Source organism: Cyclopterus lumpus, chromosome 22 (assembly GCF_009769545.1).
Source record: "Cyclopterus lumpus isolate fCycLum1 chromosome 22, fCycLum1.pri, whole genome shotgun sequence".
NCBI lineage: Eukaryota > Metazoa > Chordata > Actinopteri > Perciformes > Cyclopteridae > Cyclopterus > Cyclopterus lumpus.
Genome location: NC_046987.1, coordinates 14598651 through 14621945, shown reverse-complemented (window position 1 = coordinate 14621945; position 23295 = coordinate 14598651). Strand labels below are relative to the sequence as shown.

Here is a 23295-nt window from a genome sequence, read left to right as displayed (position 1 = left end):
GAGATGGACCTGACTCACACTGCAAGCTTCTAATCGCCTCGCCTTGCAAGCAGATATGCAGCATTAAAAGTTCCAGAAGGAAGGAAAAAAAGGCTGTTCCTCTGTGCCATTAATTAGCAGTGCGCTATAGCTCTCAGCTTTTTGAAGCTCTCCATCTCCTTTTGTTTCACCCTCTTTTCTTTCTTTTTTTTGTGCGGCCTTCGTTATTGACTTTTCAATTTTCCCCTCACATCCACCCCCTTGCACTAGCTTTAGCACCAGCGCTTCTGCAGTGGTACCCAGCCCAACAATACCCCCAAGCCCACTCTCCGAGACGCTGGCTGGGGAGCCCGGAGAGCCGGGCCAGCCCTACAGCTCCCACCAGCCCACCACTCACTCCCCATGAGACCAAAATCAAAGAGAGAGGCCCTTAAAATATAACCATGGGTATAATGAGGGTGCTCCAAAGAACAATAAGCATATACACCAAAGGAGAAAGGAGAGTAGGAGGACAAAAGAAAGAAGAAGAAAACTATAGGAATGTTGGCCTGAAAGTGTTCTTGAGAAGTGCACAACAGAGGGGTGGATGAGGAAGAAAAAAAAACCAGAATGATACTGTGTTTTGGGAGAAAGGGCAAAGGGCCACAGCCAGTGGTGATGGTAGCCAGGGCCACGCATCTATCCGACCACGTATCTGAACCCAAAACAACAAGGGGGTCTGCCGCATGCCTCTGGAGCCGAAGGGAGCCAAAGGGAGCACGACTAATTTCTGCACAACAATAGCCCTGGATGGGCGCCCACACAATGGCAGGTGCTTTGAATAACAGCAGGACCCTTGCAGCAGGGTTCTTCTCCTCTCTCACTCCGAGGGCTTGGGCTCTGGCTTGTGTAACCTTTCATTTTCAACCAGGCTTCCTTTTGACTCATAAAGGATGAAAATGATCTCATGGGGTGGGGGGCGGGGGGGGGAGGAAGGAGTATGAGACAGCCAGGCCTGTGAGGCACAATTCGTATCAAGTCTGTCTGTGTTTTCTGTGCATGTTATCAGCCTTTTTGTCCATCCTTCATCTCTGTTGCTTTTTTCTTCTTCTTTTCTTTCTCACTCTTTATATTTACAGTATATCTTTCTTCTTTCTTTCTCTCTATTGCTTGTCTCCCTCTAACTCCCTTTTTTTCTTGTTTCTCCACCTAATATTTTTTTCCCATCGACTGTTGTGTTGTTATTTTCTGTAGCGGTTGTGTTTGTTGTGCTGCTGCTGGGCTGTCCTGTAGGCCATGATGCAATGGTAAAGGCTGTTTTACCCCCACCTTAAGAGCATTCTTTCCGGGGTCACAAGGTCAGGCTTCACAGATGTCTCCTGCAGACACTCAGTTGTCTAAGGACTGCATCCCTGGGAGTAAGCATTCGTACAAAACAATGCAGCTTTCCCCCCTCACTTTGGAAAATGTTAAATGTTTTTTTTTCTGGCTTTTTTTTTGTCTTGCTTTTTTTTTCCAACCTCTCTGTTTCATTGTTTTTATTGAATTGAGTGAAGCAATAGAATGAGTGCAATTTTTCCAAGGTGGAGTTTTTTTTAGATAATGAACGCAAGCACTGGTTATCACAAGATAGTGGTGTTTTCTGACTGCTTTCATTCTTTCAAACACTCCCCGTCTCCCTAAGTTTCCTGCAATTGTTCTAATGGGGCCTTAGTCATCCTTGCCTGATGGCGAAGGGAAAGATGCTTTAAAAGCTCTTTTTCTTCTCTCAGTGTGTGTTGCCAGGAGAGAAAAAATGAAAACATGTAGTAACTGTTCTGAAATCCACACTGAGACAGATACAAGAAGCCCTTGAGTAAGCAGGGCAGAGGCCAAACAAAGAGCGACCCTAAATGAACAGAAAGACAATATTTGAACTAGAACATCTCTGCGTAGCCTCAATCTCAACAAAAAATGTAAAGAAGAGAATTCCTGTGCCAAATGGCTTTCATTAAAAATAAATCAGCTTCTGCTTTTTTAGGGGGCGGAGCGTGACACTGGTAAAAGAGAGGAGATTGCAGCATTTAACATGCAAGTTCTGCCTCAGAACATGGAAAAGTGTGTAATTGGAACAACATTTAAAAAATCCCGGCACCGAGCTCTCCCTGAATATCTTACTCCTTTTCATCTTGCTTTCCCTTGTTCCTTTTTCTCTTCCTTCGTTTGATATGATGTTTGCTTGCTTCCCCCTCCAAACATCTTCTCTGTATTCTGCAAATTGATAACCCTCTAAATGAATTATGGTAAATGCATAATGAAGGTTTTCTCAGCTTCAGCCCTGCAGCCAGCCAGGATGGAGCATCTCGTTTGGCATGTTTGATGCGTTTTGTTGCGCATTTAGCCCCAGTGTTCCTTCAGAGTGTTCACTGCTTGGGGCATGTAAATAAGAAATTATCCTTGCTGACTAACATGGCTAATACCTCCTCTGGGGTAATCAAAAATTATTAGATGCTTGCTTCCAATAAACATTAGGGCTTATGCCACTAACTACTGTCAAATCGCTCACCTCCACCCGCTCCCCAATAGCCATAAAATGGGTGAACAAAAGTGATCAGGTGTGAAAAAAGCACTCTGGCTACGTGGAAACTGAGAGACCGCAGGACTTCTATTATACCTAAAAAAGCAGCCCTTGGCTTTAAGAGTCATTAAAGCATGTACTAGAGTGGGAATCAGACTAGAAAATGAGCTTATCTTGCATAATGCCCTCAAAAGCTTTGCATAAATGTGAAAGATGTGCGCGTGAAAATCAGCAGCGGAGAGGAAGAACTCGGATTGTAACACACTTCCTTTATCATCCTCCCACTCTCTTGGACGGTGGCAGCATGGTTAAAGCACTACCTGTAGGGTATAACGGCTCTGCTCAGTTCCAAATATGCTTCAGTGTGTAAACCCCGGTTTACACACAAGAGAAAACCACACAGCAAGTGAACAAGCTATAGCTGGCCTCGCTAAGCCACTGGATTCAACCGCTTGCTGTCTTTTGGGAGGGGACCTTTGCTGTGATGTGGGGTTTGGATATTAGGGGGAGGAGAACTGGGAGGGTGGGGGTGGTGGAGGAGATTAAAGAGCCAAGGGAGGCAGAAGAAAGACAAGAAAGTAAAAGAGCACAAGGCCCATTGGTCAAACACAAAGGGGGAGAGAGGGAAAGGACATTTGAAGTCAGGGTTAAACTCCAAATAAGCACACCTTAAACGGGCCTGTGTAAGCTGGCAGCCAGGGTTTTTTGGACTTTCCCTGCAGGTGTGCCTTTGACAGACTTGGCCTGCATAACCTCTCTCTGATCTAGAATGGGGCCCGGGGTTGGACACAGAAGAAACTGGTGGCATCTAGCTGCCTCTGCCTCCTATTCTATGTCTAATACATTCACACACGCATGCTTACACTCTCTGTAAACACACACACAAACACTGCCAGACAAGGGGAAAACAAATCTGGTGAGGACTAGAGCAATTGGATTATCACCTCTTAAGGGTGACTTCTTGGCTGACCCCCTTCAGGCTAGCCTGCTGAAACAAGACAGAACATTTCCTGGGAAAACACTCTCCCTTTAAAGAACTGAAGCACCTTCATCCTTGTGAAAATACAGCGGCAGCAGCATTAATGGACATGGAAATGCCCTTTGGGGCATGCGCTCAAATCCCTTTTAGCCATATTACATCAGACCCCTGTGCACACCTCATCATCACCACGTACACTGGAGTAATCAGCATAGGAACATGGGTGTGTAAACCCACTGTATAATGAACTGATACAACAGCACGGCAGTCGATCTTTGTTTTATGCCTCCGCCTTTGGATAAAAGAGAAGGAAAGTGACTCCCCTCCTTTCACTGTAGTGCATTCAATCATGATTGCTTCCGCGCAACACATTTCTCTTTCTGCTTTTTAATTATGCTCAACTCAATCTCAGATAAGCTGGTCTTCATCTGCTTCTCTGAGAAAAGAGAAGAAAAGAAAGAGAGAGAGAAGAAAAGTCTCCCCCAAGCGTTCCCTTAATGGTGCAAAACAGACAGACATTCTCCTCAGCTGCTGTCAGAATAATCTGGGTAATTTTTTCCCTATGTTCTCCAAACATTAGTTTGCACATTAAGCTGACCCAGTTAATGCGCCTTTCCTGCTGTGTAGGACCCAGTTCCCGGCCTGCCTGGGTTGGGCCGGGTCACGCCGGGGGCCTGTTTATGATTATGGACCAGGGGGACCAGACCCGAACCAGAGCTGAGGGAGAGGAGCGAGCGGGAAAGAGACGAGTGGAAGGAAGGAGAAGAAAAGAGGAGAAAGCTTGAGCTACAGTGAGGATGGAGTGGTGGTGATGTTGTGGGTTGAAGACTATGTTACTGGAAGTGGAGCTGACTCTAGTGGCAGCCCGCATCCTTTAACAGTTCCTTCGCTTTTGCTCTTTTCATGTGTTGTTGTTTTTTTTCCTCATGATCTGTAGACTCTAAGAATGCAACACAGGGTCAGGAGAAACACAGAGACATAAAAAAAAGGGATAGAAGAGAGCGGAAAGGAGGAAGGAAGGAGGGAGCTGAGGGAGCTGATCATTCTCTTTAATCACATTTTGGATCAGGGCCAGGTAGTCTGCGGTACTGAGAGCGAGACAGAGAGGGATGAGAGAGGAAAGGAGTGTGAGGGGAAACGGCAAGAGAGGGAGGGGGTGTGGGGGGGGGGGGGAGAAAGAAAGGTAGAGAGAGATGGAGGAACAAATGGAAAGAGAGGGAGGGAGAGGATGAGGAAGGGACTTATGGAGAGAGGGAGAGAGGGGATGAGTCTGAGAGCAGAACCCCTTGAAGCAGCTTGAAGTGCAGCAGCGCTTAAGCAAGAGTGCACATATGCCCACACATACTATGTCTATGTGTGTGTACGCAGGGGAAAGTGACAGCCGTTCCCGTAAATGCCTCTGAATGCTGAATCCAGCAAGAATCTGGTGTTAGGGCAGAGGCAGGGAGAGATCCATTTTAAAACTATGTGCATTAACTATACTTTTCCCCATAGATTAAGCACTCCACATGAATAATTTAGCCTCTCTTATGCTAATGGTATCATGAAAGTATCCCCTCCGTACCGTGTTTTCTCCCCCTCCGCAGCAACTCTTCTCGGCTTTCAACAATGGCCCTGCCCCTTCCCAACAAACCATCAGACAGACACACTGCACTGTTTTCACAACAGACACCTGACTAACATGGGGCTGACATGTAGTGACAAGGCTAACGTTGCACAACACTGTGGCATTGTTACCCCTCATTAGGCAGGTATATCTTTTAGATTGTTTTCTGTTTGAGTGAAGTTTACTTGCTGCCACTAATGGCGAGACGCTGCGAGTTCTAGGTTGAATGGCTGCACTTGGTGTAATGTTTATGTGATCGCTGTCGCCATTGAGCTGGATTTTTAAGTGGCTACCGAGGCCGACACTTTCTGCTTCACTGTGGTTCTGTGTGTTTTCAGGGAGGGGAAGTGGACACATCCTGTGTGTTTATGTGTTCCTTTGGCCTTAGTTCAGCCTCTGCGATCACACACTTAAAATATACCCAAGCACACATTTACAACACATACACTCCCTTGTTGCTTCAGCATTGTGTTGTGGTGAGGTGGGGGCACTGTGTAAAAATTATCAGTGCTCCAGCAGCTGGGAGTGAGAGCCATGAAACAGCAGGGCTTGGGTCTGCTTTATTGTTTATCTGTTGTTTATGGGCCAGTGTTCAGCTTTAATTACTACACTAAATTAAACTCTAACAGGCACTTAGAGGGAAGTAGCTAACACACGCACATGCACACACACAAACTATACATATTTTTGATACACCTCGCTGATCAGTATAAGCTACTAAAACACAGCAAGGCCTCCATCTCGCGTTTATCACTGAGTCTGCCGATTGGGTTTTCTTGGGCCCAAGTAAAAAAATAAATAAAAAAGGTTTGGAAAATGCAAGATTCAACAGGCCTTCTTCAAGCTGGGACTCTCTGGGCAGACACGAGGAGTCGTGTCCCCACCAGGAATGACCCCCCTCTGGTGAGCTCAACCACAAAGACCTTGCTGAGTGGGGCCCCTGGCCAGGGCCAAGGGAGCTCACCACACTCCCCACGTGTACACACGCATCCACACCCACACACACACACACACAAATGTACCACAATACCATCAAGCGCAGCATGCTCCCTTGGAGCCGAACACTCAAGCTCTCCCTCTCTTCCTCCCTTTCTCTCCATCTCTGCCTCTCTCAACCTCTCTGGGGAGTCCGTCTATCCACAGAGCGTGGGGATTGTTAAATTGCTGAGAAAATGTACAAAATGCTTTCTCCTCTCTGCTGGTGAGCCTTTTCCATCTACAGTAGAATTGTACAGAAAGCCCCTTTGCTCACCACTCAAGATGTCACCGTGGATTTTAGTCTTCATGCATAGCTAATAATTGCAAGTGTGGACTGGAGCAGAGGCACGCACACACACACAGGGAAAAACATTACCTACCGTACTGAATCAGTGTTGGGGATATAAAGTTCATGACTTAGTGCATTTCACTCTACTGTGTTTGGCCTGGGCAAACATGCAGAGTATTTCATCAGCTGCTGCATCACACTTTGGGCGTTTCAACATGTTACGGGCACCTGCTTGGAAACTAATGCGATATTAAGGCGCGCACATTTATCAAGTTTAACTCCCTGCAACTGATGTTTCAAGATAAACGTGGAGGAGTTCCAAAGGACTGTTAATCAAAATGATGTGCAAGCACAGCCAATGAAGTTATTGTGTGTTACCTTCCTAACCGTCTCCTATAAACCGCGGGTATTTGTTTATCTAGCTAGAACATAGGGAGTCACTCTCTAAGAGTGAGTGAGTGAGAGTGCAGAATTTGGCCTGAGGGTGATCATTCATATTTTCTTTTTTGGAGGGAAATTCTGAGAAAAAGGGCGGTAAAAGTCTGTTAAGAGCAGGGGGTGGGGAGAGGTTACAGATCTGAGTCTGGCACCGAAACCTTTTTCACATGTCAGAACCTTAACTGGCAATCTTTACTCACATCTATGAGTATGCTTCACTTTGGTTTACGGCTCTTGACAATAATTATTCCACTAGAGGGGCGATACATATTGCGCACTTGTTAAATTGTTTTTTGGCACAGGTTCAGAGCAATGCTCAATGCTAAGATACAAGACGGAGATTTGTGGAAGTTAACTTTGTTTACAGCAACTCATCCCTGTATGCACAGATATACTGCACTACAAAAAGTTGTGTGAGTGATGCTGATCTTTATGTTTTCTGTACATCCCCTAACATCAGCCGAAGGAAAGGACGAAAGAAGTTAAAACCTTCTACTCTTCCAAACTTTTCCAAAACACTTGACCATTTTTGGAAGAAATGGAATGGAGTCACATATTCGACACACGGATGCTTAAATCTTTCCACGCCACAGGCACACATACAACACACCTTTCAAGATGGAAGATGGCGGAAGAAAGTTGTTGTTTTTCTTGGCAGCTGAAACAAAAAAGCACTGTGGGTCTCACACGCTCTTTCTCCCCCTCCTCCTCTATCTCACGGGCTCCCATCTTATTCTGTCTTCCTCAACTGATCCACATCTTCACCCCTTTTAACAGGGGCCAAGCTGTTAAAGACCCCATTACTGAAGTGAAGCACACATTTCACATTTTCTCTGAGGACATGAGAGTGTGGACTACAACATTTTATAGGGAAATGTATTGAGATAGGAGGCGAGTTCATGCGTGGAGTGGAGTGGCGTGGGGAGAGGAGGGGAAAAGGTGGAGAGGTTATGTAGGGAAGGCGGTGTCAGAATGGAAGGGCCAGAGTCGGGAGTCAGCGAGCGCTTCAAGCGTTAACGTAATTGCAAGAATGTGAAAAATGAGGCGGCGGGGCTCCCGAGCGGAGCGAAAGGTCAGACCATGCCTCACACAAAACAACTGGCTGGAGGACGGCCTCATTAGACCATTAAATCAGCTGCCCTCCCTCCCTCTCTCACACTTTTTTCTCATTCTCCTTTTTCTCGCTCTGCATACTTTTTCACCTTCTCTACTCTTTCAAATCTTAACTTTAACATTTTATTTTATTTTTTTATCTCTGCGTGTGTCTGTTGTACACTGCTCACTTTGTTTTCACTACGAAAGAACCTAGCATTTAGCACTCTTTAGTGTGGGTCAGGCTGCAGCTCTGATCTAGTCCAGGTCTACTTGGCCCTGCATGCGATGCTGTACCGTAACTGTCTTTGGCCCGTATTGATCCGCTGTTACTGGATACGGTGGGGAGAGGAGTCGATAAGTGCTCTGTGGATTACAGGTCACTTGTACTTATGTGTGTAAGATAATCAATAGGCAGTGCATTTCTTTCTCTCTCACACCCCCCACACCCCCAGCCCTCCTCCCCCGCCACTCTCTGTTGTTCCTGCAGTCTTCATTTCCCAAGCTACTTGCAATTGCAAAGATGAGTGCAAAAACTCCACTTGTGCTCTGTCCTCTGACTTGCAATCATGCAGTGTTTCTCGGTAATACTATTACTTCCATATCAGAAAATCCAACACCTGATTTGCTGCAATTCCTCTCTTCTCTCTGTAAATGTTCATTTTGCTCTGCTCGCCACGGAAGGGGGCAAGCAAAGCGAGAATCATCATTATCAGGATTAATTAAGTGTCATACTATCGTATAATTTTTTCATTATGGTTATACTGTCAAACAGGCATATCCTGTTGCTTAGCCGAGGCATCGCTATCATCAACTAGCCTGTGATCCAACCAGTCCTGACACAGCCCGCCACAGAGGTCTGTTGCAGCCCTCTGTCTGTGGTCAGTAATGGTCCAACTGCTACTTCTGTCTGAAGAGGAGAAAATGCTTTAAACGGCCCCACCACAGACACAAATCACATCGATACATTTGATCGTTAATCGACAAAACGATAGCCTCGAACGGGACACGACAAGCAGCTTCACTGTTCGAGCGAGCTGTGCATCGCAGTGTTTGAGCATGTTTGTGTGTGTCGAGGGTGTGATGAAATTTCATGCAAAACCGTGGACACTGCCAGAGGGCACACACGGATAAAGAAAGAGACCCAAAATATCATACATAAACACACACACACACACGCACACGCACACACACACACACTCTGCCGGCAGTGAAAAGAGACCTTGGTGCATTCAAAACAGGGAGAAGGCAAAAAAAGGAAGAGGCCAAGAGCTCATCATCTGTTCTCTTAGTTCAGGCAGCAGTTGCATTTTATAAACAATTTTAACCTCAAGATGTATTGATGCTCGTCCTCACCTCTAAATTCAACTAACAGCATGCGCTTTTTGATAATTTACATGTCAAATTTGATATAGACCGTGACGGAAATACAAGGCAGATTGCTGTGACTTGCACAAGCTATCTGTAATGATTTCAAATACATTTGTTTTGAAATGCATTATTACTGTTTGGCAGGTCGTGTACTAGATAACAGAAGGCTCACTGAGACATAATTAGGGGCTGTTGTGTGAGCAAAGTTAATATGATTTAAATGCAAGCAAGAACTGGCAGAAATATAGTATTAATCACCAGCTTTTGTTCAGCCCTCTAAATAGCAACATTTTGGAAAGCCCTTGACTAGGTTGGTGTATTACAGTGGCTGTGGCTTGCACTTGCGCGCGCGTGAGTGTAACAGTGGATAAGCGTGTTCATTTTTAGGTGTGACTATGTGTTTACATGGACGCCAGTCAAAAAGCAGGATAATCCAATGTGCAAAAGGAGGGACTGGGACATATGTGTACAGAGAAATGTGCCATCTATTCACTATAGATCTCACACTAGACAGGGTTAAAGTGAAGTGTTGGCAACCCTTGCATGATGATTAATATGAACCGCATGGACCTGTGCACGTATTTATGTATGCTTATGCGTTAGTGCACAAGTTCATGCATGTATAAATCCGTGTGAGTGTGTGTGAGTGTGTGTGTGAGTGTGCATGCGCATGTCCATTTCTGTGCTGGCTCACCTTGTTCGCTGCTGTTGTCACCGCTCTGTGAAGCGTGTCCCCCGCTGGAGGGCCCCGGTGTGCCGGCTGAGTGTGTGGAGGTGGCGTCATCGTGGTCTCTCCAGGAAGCTGGGTTCTGAGGTTTGAGAAGAGAGAAAGGGAGCGTGGGATCCATCCATCCATCCGTGCATCCATCCACATTCCCGGTCCAAACCGCAAACCAGGAGCAGAGAGAGCAAGAAGAGGGGAGAGGGGGAGGAGGAATAGAGGGAGCGACACAGAAAGAAAGGGAGAGAGAGAGAGAGAGAGGCCATATGAGTATGCTGGAAAGGTGAGTGACATCTGTAAGAGTCTACAGGCACTGTGAAGGTCCTTGGCCTGCTTACATTCTCCTGGCAAGGCAAAGAGCCCCATTGCCTATGTCCATGCTAGCAGACAATCAATGATGCCACTAAAATCATAGATGAATAGAAAAAACCAATGCACTAAAGCAGCTGGCAATAAGTCAAAACACTGTAATCAAAGTGTGTCATTAATGCATGAGAGCAAAAACGAAGCCCTGTTAATGTGGCGTTTGATTTTGAACGTTGCAAGTGGAGCACTTGTGAGTAATTGTCCAAACACATATGGCAGAGCCCAGTGGAGTTCGTTTATACCATAACCAATTGAGACTTCCGTGTCAAGTGAGAAATATAGAGGTAAAAAGTCCAAACACACCACAGCCGCCATTAATCATTACCACTGTCAGAAATGAAAATAAGATATGACAGTGATTCTCTTGCTAATCTGCCAAAAATGTGCACACGCCCACACCGAGGTACACGCACGCCCACAGAGGCTCGCAGAAATACACTTACGAACACATGCTAATGACATAATAGAGCGAGAAGTATAAACACACATGCACACACACTCACTTTTATATATACAAACACATGGCTGAAAAAAAAAATAGTCTTAAATCTCTGCTGGCTAACTTCAAGAAATGTCCATAACAAATGCATAGCTTTAAAAAGGAGTCTTTCTTTTTTCCATCCCACTATCCACAGCTCATTTTCTCTCCTTCTCCTCCTCTCTTTCCTGGTCATTCCCACTGCCCTGTCGGTGCACACAGGGAAACAGGATTTTCTACTGTACAGGAAAGGCTTTATCAGTGCCACATGAAGGCCGGCTGGAGGTGGAATTTCCTCTGCCATTCAGGCAACAGAGGGACAGACTGATCACGTCATTTACTACACTGGAGCACACAGGCTCAGTCAAATACACACTCCAAACAGTCTCTCATACAGAGTTGATGCAGCTAGCACAACCCAAGCTCGTCTTTCCAAATTTAATCTGTCACCTAAGCATGATGACAAAAGGTTGGCGAACGTAAGCCCAACGTCGTCTGGGGCCCCGAGAGAAGCGCCCCTTGAGCAGAGCCCAAGGCAAACAAACACAGGCCTGCACCAAGGCTTCCCACAAACCTCAACCCACTTCTCAGTTCCCGCTGGGTTTTTTTCTATTCCTCTCTCAAACACACATCAACACATATACATACATACAAAAGCAGAGGGAGAAGAAAAAAAAATGCACACGCCACAGAATATTCCAAGAAAGAAACCGTTTTTTACCATTTTGTCTAACTTCAGTTCCTGATGAACTTCTTTTCCCTCAGCTCCCGCCAGAGAGGAGCCTGCCCGCCTGCTTTGGTGCCCCAGTCAGAGTGAGCTGTACTGGTGGAGGACAGACAGAATAGTGCCTGGAGACTAGTGGAGGTTTGCAGGGAAACACAGGATATAAGACAAGCGGCTGCCGAGCTCCCTTGGGTGTGCAGTCCTGATGTGCTGCTGCTTGTTCTGCCGCGGAGGCGAGGCTTCTGCTACGCCTGTGAGCAAGGCCCTTTTATCTGCTAAGTTTTTTGGGGAAGGAGGGCTGTTTTCTCAAACAGCTCGGAGCTGAAAACAGCAGACAGAAACACACAAGGCCCTTCAGACCCCTCCGCCCCACTCAAGGCGCTCTCAGCGTCAGCTGTTCGCCGGATGGCAATCAGATAAAGAGCTTGGAGGATTGCTCAGAAGAGGGGCACGAAGAAAGGGTGAACAATAGCCCATGCGTGGGTTTTAGACCTCCAGAGTGAGCGGAGAAAAAGTGTCCCCGCTCTGAGGGGGGTGGATGATTGTCATGTGTTCACTCTCGGGGACACATGATCAACACATGGTGTACTTCATATATAACGAGGGCCGTTGTCTGTTAGTCTCAACTCAGCATATGCTGAGTAAAATCACTAATGTGGGAAAAGCCCATCAACCCTCTGTATAAGTGTGTGTAGAAAGGAGGTAAAAGTCCCAGACTCCCAGAGTCTATAATATATTTAGGTAGAGCATGGGCTCCGTGGTCTCCGAGCGGGCTGTTGTTGTTCCAAGAGAAGAAAATGACTGGTTCTACTTCCTCACAATGAGACACACTGCCAGCGAGATACGAAACAGACCTGGAAAAACTATGCTTGCTGCTCTCAGACACTCTTGCTCTCTTGTTCTCTCTCTCTCTCTCAAACACTTGCCAGCTATGGCCACAGCACGGTTTTAATGCAACAGCTGAATCGATAGGACTTAATTTAGCTATCATTGCAGAGTAATATGTCATTTTAATGGTGCTAGCACTAAATTAAATTCAAAGACACGTCAGCTAATGGTGTAAAAGGGAATGATATTTTGCTGTGATTTGCTACCCTGTGGGTTTAATGGGCCTGTATTCAGGGATGGAGATAATGCTTTGTTAGTTTCTTTCTTATTGGGCAAAAAGCAGAGCTCAGCACTTTGTATGACCTAATAATAATAATACAGTGGATACTACGCCTAGTAGCAGTAGATATCTTTAATGAAGCACACGCTCCTCTTTTAATACCTGGAAGTCACCTCTCATGTATAACCCTATCTGCAAAACAAGACAACAAATATCACAACAAAAGCGTTAACTTTCCATGCTCAACAAGGCGACAAAAGCAACAGCCTTTCCTCTCCATGAATAATTTAGTGGGCCTCTGTGAGCTAAGGAGGGTGCATCAACAGACACCGCACCGCGCAACACAAACACACACAACCATTTTGTCACAACCCTCATGGGTCTGATAAAGTTCAAACAAGTTGAAAAGAAAAAAGAAAAAAATCATGTCACCCAAACAGTCTCCTTCAACCTACACAAGAAGTCCTCTGGAAAAAAAAAAGAAAATAGAGGAAGAAGCAAAAAGAAAAGAAGGCCTCTAGCCCATGTGAATATTCCCTGAAGCTGGGCATAATTAGGAGTCAAACATGGTTCACTCCATGCTCTTCACTAATTGTGTTAAAGAGCAGTGTTACCAGGAGGAGGACGCCAGCAAGCAAACGCACATACATGTGCTGCCGGGAACACACACAAACCCACACACACACACCCTCACACACACACACAATAAGACTAGATAGAGAATAAGATACAAAGGAAGCGTGGTCTCTAGGGACAGCCTTTTCTATTTGCCGGGGTTAGCAACTGGCAGCTGATAATACAAGTTGTAATTAATATAAAGCAGGAGACAATATGGGGAGGAAGGCTTGTAGTGAGCCAGGCCACAGGAGAGCTGGAGAATGCTGCCGTCTCCTCTGCTCCTGTCCCCTGTTTCTCATTTACAAACACCTGCCTGGCGCAATCTCACTTCCCTGCCTGCACTCTGCCTACATCCCTAGGAATTTCAAATAAAATTGATTTTAGCGGAATCATTGAATTTCCCTCAAATTCCCTGGAACCCGCCGGAAAGGGGAAGAAATCTGTTGGTGTAGCAGTAGCAGCGCGAGGTGAGCTGAGAACGCCTCGCCTCGTGTGTGTTATAGTGTGCGTGTTGCAATGCCACTTGCAAAGGGCAGCTACAGGGATCCTGTGCTGAATATGTACAGAATCGCTGACACGCCAGAAACGTACAAGGCTGTAAATCTCAAAGCCAGCTGACATTCAAGACACATCTTGCTACACAGCATAAACACAGTAAAGCACACATTTCTGAGCACATAATTATACACAGCCTCTTTTGGAAAAGTGTAGGTGCACCTCTATTGAAACACTGAGTATTTACAACACCCTCAATTATCCATGATATAAGAGTCCTTCATTTAGCAGCCAATAATTCAACATGTTTTAACAGACACCTGGGATTAAGTGATTGTATTTATGCCTCAAAACTTTCTCTGACGCAAAAACAACCTTTTCACCGGCGTGAACGGCACATGCAAGTGGCAATTCCAAAATGTGAAATGGCATAAATATAAAACACACAAGTCATTGTGGATAGTTCCACTTTCAGTTAATCCTTGTAACAAATAACCCTAAAATGTGAGCATGTAAATATACACTCTGTACAACCTGTAGAATCTAATGCAATATAATACAACTCTTCTGCCATAACATCTGGCATTATGATGCCAATAACTCTCGGTTTGATTTGTTGACCTGAATATTATTACCTTTGTTAATTATTACCTTTTAAATAGAGACAATATGGCAGAACTATTCTAGTGAATTGCTGTGTGTACATCAACTGCATGTTGCAATTCAAGACAACATGCAGGCATCTCTATCCTAAAATTTTTCTAAAATGACTGCGCAGCATCACCTTTTTATTGCAGTCATTTACAGCATGCATGCAGTTGAAGGAAGGGGAGTGTGGGAGATTCAACAAGTGAGCCGAGCCTCTCTCTCCAGCCGCGGTAGCGATGATTAGATATGCCTGCCAACGGGGCCCGGCCCCTGAACACTAATCAAATAGGAAATGTAAGGCTAGACATCCCACCATCACAAAACAATTGTGTGGAACAGACAGAGCGGTCCAAGTCAACGCTGCACTGTTTTCATGAGAAGGGGAGGGAGAGATCCAAACGCGGTCGGTCCCCGAGGAGAACAAAGCTAGTTGAATTAGTACACCTCCAAAACTGAGAAATTCCACGGTTCAGCAGGTCGGCTCGGCCCGAGGGCTCTCTGTCCACAGGCGGAGGGGCTGTGTATGCGCTGCACCATGCATAGTGACATTCAGGAACAGGACATTACTGAGCACCCATCTCCGCTGATATACACAGTAATCAAGATGAACTATTGTTATTACTTGACCAAACCTGTGACATCACCATGTCTGATCCAATGGTGTACAGCGCTCAGAGTCTGTACCAGAAAATCAAATGTAAACGGAGAAAGCTTCTTTTTTTTCTCCCTTTCCAGGCATGCAGGGTGAAGATAAGCTTCGCCATAACCTCTATGGGAACTACAATCACTCCCCGAAGAAGGCTCTCCAAAACAAAGCGCAGAGACCTGCAAATCCTACACAGTTCCTCTAGAACAAATCCGAAACTCTGCAGAAAATCAAAGAGAGTTTCAAAAGCGTAATGCATATGCATGGAGGAAATGAAAAGCCTTCTGCTAAAATGTAAGCTTTACTTACAATAGCACGAGAAGACACAAAGGCTAATTCATTAGAACAGATAATATTCAGACACTGTTAATTCTATTTGCCTCCCTAATTGGATGTAGCACAGAAGAGACAGAAATGTTATTCATTAATTAAAAGACAAGAGAGCGAACCATTGACAAGCGCGCACACACACTGTATCAACCGTTTACAAATCTACACTGCTCTGTGCTTCTTCTTTTTTCTCTTCCCCATCACCCTTCATGTGTAATACAATATCTTTTTTATCTTTCTTTTAATTGGGATGGGTGATCTGAGGAGGGGCGATGAGTTTGGGAAGCCTTGGGTGGGCTACATGGTGAGATAGTCACCGCGAGCGAATGAGGAAATCAACGGTGTCAGCAAGGCCTCATCCGCTCTCACTGTACCATAATCCAATCATCTCTAAGACAATGCTGCATTCAAGTGTGAATAAAGCGGTGCTTATTATGCTCTGCTGTCAGGTATGAGGAGGAGAGGAGGGAAACAGCAAGAAGTAATAAAAAAAAATAAAAAAAACCTTTTTTTAAAAAAGGAAGTAAACACGCACACACCTACACTCACATGCGAACAAACAAGCTCAACATGCGCCTCCTTCACAGTGAAGAGCCTCCTCATCATCTCCAGAAAAACCAACTTTCACCAAATGAGATGTAGCCCAGGGCTATATATTAAAAATGCATATCAAAGCAAAGAAAATGGACGTGAGAGAGTCTCACTAAATAAATTAGCATATCTAACTATCAACCCGCCTTTTTCTCCTCAATGAGAAGCGAGGACAAAAATGAATAATAAAATAGAGCCAAATACAAATGAATAAATAAATAAAGCCAAGAAGGATAGACATTGCTTTCCATCCAATGGCCCAGTTTTGCAGCCAACTGCATTTGTGTGCATTGTTTCCAATTTTCAAAACACATTTTAGACATGATAAAGCTGGACCCCTTTCAATCAGATATGGAAATTACTGCTGAGGAAGTTAACTATTTACTAAAACGTGTTTGGATTATAACTGGCACTGTGCACATTTACACCTCAACAGTTCTTCTTGCAACTATTTCCACTATACCTCATGACTGAATGCATGCTCTCACAATGTGTACAAGATAAGGCACTGTATTCTTGTTCATGAACACATTAACTATTAGCTGGAGAGTGTATATGTTTCCATAACATGTACTCAGCCATGATTAAAATCAGTCTAAGCTCAGACAGAGCTCTAAAAGCAAAAAAGATGAAGAAGAAAAAAATGATTCTGCTTTTGTCAACTTCAGGCCAGCAGTATAATAAAAAGTTCACTGGTGCCCCAGAAGTTAAATAAATCTCTCAAAAGTTAAATACCTAATGAGGTGGTCAGTCCAATGGCTCCAAGATAAATGGCTTGTCATGCAACCTTCTTTGTTTATTGCTGTTCCTGATTTGCTTTATTGGCATATCTAATTTTCTAATTATCAAAATATTTCTCACAAGTGGACTGATGACAAAGCTGGTGTCTGAGCACTGGAGGCACCATTGGAAATTGGCTAGAGTATCAACCATCTGCCATGAAACTAAACAGGCTAGTTTATCTAATCTCTACAATATAAACAACAGCATGCCTCATTTCTACACTTGTGTTGGAGGACCACAATATTGCCGTGTTGACCGCTTCTCAAACCAACATCGGCATCTCCGGTCTAATCACGTTTTAATGCCGCTTGCGCGCGACGCTGCGCGGCGCTGCGTGGCCGTGTGCACGCGACGGGCTTTCAGAGGGAATCCACCGTTATTCGGCCCGTAGCCAGACACAACAGATGCAGCGCGGTGACTTTGCATAACACTTAAATCTGCTTTAATTCCTAATAGGCTTGGCCTTGTGCTGCACAGATATTAACTAGTCACTGCTCTTTTTTTCCCTTTTTGTTTTCTCTCGACACCAAAACATTAGCTGCATCACAGCCACGCAAGACGCAATCATTCACAAATATGAACTCAATAACAAAGCGTCAACTCAATCCATATTGCGGGCGGAGCCTGTGATTATTACACCGAAAATGCACGATTCAAACCATGGGAATCGATCTTCCAATTTAAAGCTACTGTACTTCAGGTGCATATAATTGAATTCAGCATTATGGAGCCTCCAGCAATAAAAGGGGGAGAAGAGGAGAAAGCCACTGCAGAGCGAAACCCGCACGGCAATCAATACGAAACAATTAAACACATTAACATCAACAGCAATGGAAGGCCTCCAGACGAACCATCAGATGCCTTGTGAACTTGACATTGATGGTAAGCCTTTAGCTCTGAGATCTATTTCAATAGGCTACCACTTTCTCCACCTCTGCAGCAAAATCCACAGCTTTACGCACAGGCCATATCCAGCTCCCACAGCCCCAAATATAAAGCCCTTTTCTTTTTAAATATTGGCCTAAAGCTACAGCTTACCGCTGATACCCTGCTTTAACATTAAACCTGCGTAACAGATAATTGCTTCACGTTTGTTTTTTTTTCTCTTCCAACTCTTCTATAATGCACGGCAGGGATTTGCACACGCGCACACGCACCCCCTAATGCACTAGCGCACACGCACAAACCTCGAGCACACGAGCACGGACGCATTATGCACACATGACTGCCCCTAATCAAAAGACTAAAACAATAACTCAGTCTATTGTATCACATCTAGCTTTTGACCTTAGAACATCGATCGGCAGATTTTCCTTGCAGAACAGAGCATGCTCTATTTACTGATGGCACAGCAGGGTCACACGCTGAGCACAGGCTAAGCAGCCCGAGAGAGGGCATTAGGACACACATCAAACAAATCACATTATTTCAAAAACACCCGATTATACACACGCATTGTCTTACAAAAATTATACACGCTGTTTTTTTTTCCCTCTTTTCTTTCTATCAGCAGAGGAGACGCATGCAGACGCGGACAAAACACAAAACGCACAGCACATATTATGAAGGTAATGCTGTTAACTTACGTGATCTGCAAGGTTAGTCGACGATCCCGAGAGCTCTTCGTGATCTGATTTTGAGTTGCCATCCCGTTCGTCAATAACTAGGTCTATTGGCATTTTTCCTTTCAAACAACTGATGTACCGGTGGCAAAAATTGTCGCAGAGCTCGTGCACCTATAAAAAGGGAAGAAAGCAACAACAAAAAATGTCAGGATGGGGAAACGCTTCAGCCAGTCCAAGAATAAGTCCAATTAAGGGGCATTATCGGCGTCGAGGAAGCAATAGTGAAATTGTTGCCGGGCTTATTATTCTCCTGAGACCCGAGCAACAAGTTGAACGGCAACAAATAAACAGCCTGCTGTAAGCTGGTGGGATAATGAGTAGTTGAAACTAAATCTGCAGATCGATAGCAATGTGCAACGTGACCAAATACACTGCTGGTGTATCAATGTCCACACGACAGTTGGTAAAAAAAAAAATATTTGCATATTTTATGAAAATGAAAAAACTTGAAACTTTCTGCCCAAAACATGCCGTTTTTTTATTTTTTATATCTACTAATAACTACAGCACATGCGCTTTATGTTGAAGCAATTTGAATAATGTCAGTTGTATTTACACAGGGTGTGTGTGCAGATGGCGTTTGCCATCAGAGAAGTCTGAAATATAGAACAATATAATATTTACCTTTTCTAATTCCAAGAGGTGAAATCGTAATACTTGTATGGCTTGTATCATCTGGAAAGGGGGGCAACATAAACACAGTTCATATAACATAATATTCAGGATTCATGTTTTTTTGTTACACTTGTACAGTATAATAATATGCCCGTCATAACACTATGGAGTGCACTACAGCATATTATTTTTACTCTACAAGGAAGCTATATTTCTGGTCATCACACACTGGTCAGCTGGGTCAGAACTGGGCACTGACAGCGGCAAATGTGGTCACACAGCTTCACTTCCAAACTGATCTGACATCTGTGCGGAAGTTTAAATCACATGTTGACTGTGTGCTGCATGCGGACACCCCACAGCATCAGTATGAGGAGGCACAGTAGAACCGCATCGAAGCGGCAATTATTGAGAGACAAGAGGTCAAAGTGTGCGCTTACCAAATTGTCCAACTCTGGATTTGATGAAAATAAAGGTTTTTCTGCTCGGACCTAAAATAATACACCAAATGTCAAAGTTAGTTTGGCATGAAATGTGCGGAATTAGTGTATATTTCTATCATAAAATGTAACCTGATAATACAACAATTATCATTAATGAGTTTGTGTTAGGTGGAAAACATACACTATTCACTGGGCTCATCTTATCAAGGGAATATCTTATATTGCAACAAATAATAATATTAATAATAAAAAAAAATTAAAAAAATAAGAAGCAGGCAGAAGACTATATGGGCCGTGACGCAGCCACAACATCCACAAATATATATATATTTTTTTTAATATTTCGAAATTGACCTGTTTGGCAAAGACTGCAATGTCCTCATTGAAGGAGTCTGAGGAGCAGACATCGCCGCCTGCGACGCCGGGCTCCCTCGGAGTACACGTCGCCAACTCGCACTTCTCAAAAACCAGTGCGAGCAGTGGGAATAAAGGGTGACTGCAAGAGGGGGGAAACACAGCCTGAGAACAAGCAGCACACCGGCTCCACAATGCCCACTGCAAAAGATGTCCCAATCAACCTGCGTATCTGACCTCAAACGCCTCATACATGTATAAACTGAACACATTTTACTTTTATACCGCGGTGTGTGTTTTACACACTTCTCTCAAAACACGTGACCGCGTTATAAAAACAGGACTGTACTGTCAACAACTAAAACAATAAAACCTGGATCCAAGGTTGTTTTCGGAATCTGTTTTGACTTCAACGCGTGGGTAGAAGCACGCATCTGGGATATTGTACTCCTCGTTTTGGGATATTTAAGGATTTTAGAGTCAATGTGTTATTAATCGACATGTTGCGATTGATATTTTTTGCAGTGCAAAGTATAGAAACGGCTTGAGAAGTCAAGAAAACTGGACACAAAAAACAAGACTGACACTCTACAGCAGTCAGTGGGAGTTTAGAGAAATTATACAGGGAAATGAAATAATAATTTTGCAGAGTTATACTACAGACGCACTGGAGCACCCGGGGGCTTTACGGTTATAACTATGGCTTTAAAAGTGAAGCAGAGGTGAACCACTATTCCATCAACATCGCGAGGCAAACAGTCAGCAAAAGGCATTATAAACGAACGCTAAATTATAATTTCAGAATAAAATGCTATTTCAAGAACAAACGTTTAGCTTCAATAAACTGCCTTCGGTGTCTCAATTAATGTGATTTAATTCCGTGTCAGTATATAAAAAAACATGAAGGTAAACTATTCCGTGAGTAAAAGAGATGAAGAGGATTTACTCTGCTCTACACCCCAGATTATAATGATACACTGTGGATTATAGCACTTTCAGGGTAAGTGTGTTTAGTGAGCAACGTCTGGAAACATTTTTGTTGGGGAAGTTTTGCATTCATTAGCAACAACGTCAAATTACGTTTTCTTTCATTATTTGAGAATAATGTGATGAAAGTACAATTATAAAGACACACACGGTGCGTCGCGGCGCGCTGCGTGTGTGTGTGTGTGTGTGTGTGTCACTGCAGACAATATCTGAAAACATGTAAGAAGTTTTCTGCAGGCAGTAATGACAACGTTTAAATGAGTCACGGCTATTTTGAGGATCAACAAACAATACTGGGCAGTAATATTAAAGCAAACTTTATAACGTGGAACAACTGTTCTGATGTTAAAAAATAGTTTTTTTTAATTTTTTTTATTATTATATTTCCATGTAGTCTGTGACTTCAGAGCTTGGGATGTACACCGAGAGCTTCCATATTAGTTTATAGCTTGTGTGTCAAGCTCGAGGCTTACTCGTACTTACTGCAGGCTTCATGATGCCTTCGACAATGCGTGTAAAATTACACCTCGACTAAAGTCATCGGACCAACAATGGAGCTCCAAAAATTGCGGTCGAACCCGCACAAAACACTTTTGGAATTTAGTGGTGCGAGAGAAACTCCAACACAACTCACTAATAGAAAAGCTGAAAACTTAGGGGGGAAAAATATATATATATATATATATATTGCACGCATGTTTGGTTCATGCAAACCTTACCCATAAATTTGATCTTTATCCCTCTTTAAAACGTCGTTGACAGCAGAGCCCATGCTGGCGGGCATAACGTTTGGATGAGGAGCGTGGGCTCCGTAGTGCTGGCTGGCGTGCAGCGGCGGTCCGTGGTTCAGGTGGTGGACCTGGGGAAGCGGCCGGGGAGCATGCGGGTCCCCGTACATCGACGCCGAGACTCCGTCCATCCCCCCGTAGTGGGCCAGCTCATCGTACTGGGAACACAATCAGAGCAAAAAGTCAGCGCGGCTGCCCGGTTACTTTTTATAAAAACAAATGTGAGAAAGTACAAACGAAAACAAAACAACAAAAAAAGCAATGCAACGTCTCAGCTCGAACACACGCAAAGGAGATCGAATAAGCGTTGAAAATGCGCCGCGGCCAGCGCAGGGGGAAAAGTGGCACATATTATATCTGATCAACGGGTTGTCGTTACCAAAAACATTACAACGGAGCTTCTCCCCGAAAGCGAGCTTGGTGGGTGAAAAGAGCGAATTAGTTTGGAGTCTCCTGTGAAACTGATCCACGAGTGTCGCGGAGGCTCGTCGGTAAAGGCAGAGAGAGGGCTGTCACTTTGCTTGAAGAGCAGGGGCGCTGCGAACAACGTCAAATATAGCAGCTTTGATATGAATACTTTGTGAGTTTGCCACCACCCGACAAGAGGTTATCGATACGAGTGCCGCCCTACAGTGGATTTGAACAGGTAAGTGTAGGAGATTTAAAACCTACCCTTTGCGCCATCAGGCTGCGCTCCAATAAACTCCTGAATCTGTCGTATATTTAATATCCCAGTCCCGTTTAGAAAGTGATTTAGAGGCGAGATTCCTTTTTCAACCAACTTTGCGACTTCTCCTATTCGCCAGTGTGGTTCAGTTGAAATCGTAGCATCAGGGAGTTTTGCAATTTTTCTGGTTTTCCCTCTTTCCTCGGGAAAAAAAAGGAAAAATGCGCCAAAGTGAAGGTTACAATCGGCCCATCAACAACCTGCATGTAACTAAACTGTCGTGTCTCATGGCTTTTTGCCACTCCAGCTGTCAATCAAAGCCAGAGGTTGTCAAGGTAATGAATGAATGACGGTTGGTGATGATGTTCAAGAGAAGGACGAATCTTTTAGTCCGTTTTCATCCCGCAAGTCCGCGTCTCCTTTAATGCCTCCAGATCGCTATCTTGTTTTATTATCACTGTAAAAAAAAAAAGAAGAAGAAGAAGAAAAAAGCAGTAGAAATTAAGAGATTGCGATTCAGATCTCTCCTTTCTTTCCCCCCGTAGGTATTTCGTCTATCTGGCGAGACTGAGATGAGTGAGTGTCAGCGAGTGTTGGCAGGTTGGCTGCTAGCTTGCTTATAGAAACAGAGTCAGTTCGCAGCGCTGAGCGGTGGGCGAATGAAATGACGGATCCCGGAAGTAGCGGTGGCCATAGCCAGTCCTACAGCAGCTCCAGAAAAGAGAGAGGAGAGACCAAATCGTGTGATATGCAGAGTATATGCGAGGCACGGGGACGGCTTCAACTGCACACTGGGGGTACGAGCCAAACCAACACAGCTCCCACCCAATTCATTTTCGCCGTGAAGAGTCCTAAAGAAAAAAAGCAGAGAGAAGGCTGAATGAGGAAGGTTTACCAGCGCGGACACTTCGGCTGCAGATACTCGGGAGTTACATCAAACACAACCCTGACTGAGTTTAACCACATGAATCATGATGAATAAGTTGGGTTTAAAGCAGATTTACGCAGGATGCATGCACACTTTTACGCACGGTGAAATG

At 44.4% G+C, this 23295-nt stretch overlaps 1 protein-coding gene across 8 annotated transcripts in view; it reads right to left on the bottom strand.

Moving 5' to 3' along the window:
• Nucleotides 1-23048, bottom strand: part of meis2a (Meis homeobox 2a) — a 76839-nt gene extending 53791 nt beyond the window's left edge. For 4 of the 8 annotated variants that reach the window (XM_034525552.1, XM_034525547.1, XM_034525550.1 and 1 more), the window contains exons 1-7: nt 22261-22882; nt 21520-21746; nt 19814-19955; nt 19457-19507; nt 19026-19076; nt 18363-18512; nt 9963-10077 (exon numbers count right to left, since the gene is read on the bottom strand). In XM_034525552.1, coding sequence (XP_034381443.1) covers nt 9963-10077; nt 18363-18512; nt 19026-19076; nt 19457-19507; nt 19814-19955; nt 21520-21746; nt 22261-22272 — 748 coding nt within the window. In that variant the 5' untranslated portion in view covers nt 22273-22882. Of the gene's footprint in view, nt 1-9962; nt 10078-18362; nt 18513-19025; nt 19077-19456; nt 19508-19813; nt 19956-21519; nt 21747-21967; nt 22040-22260 lie in introns of those variants that run through there. The other 4 variants (XM_034525549.1, XM_034525555.1, XM_034525554.1 and 1 more) reach the window with 3 other exon arrangements.
• Nucleotides 23049-23295: the final 247 nt, after the last annotated feature.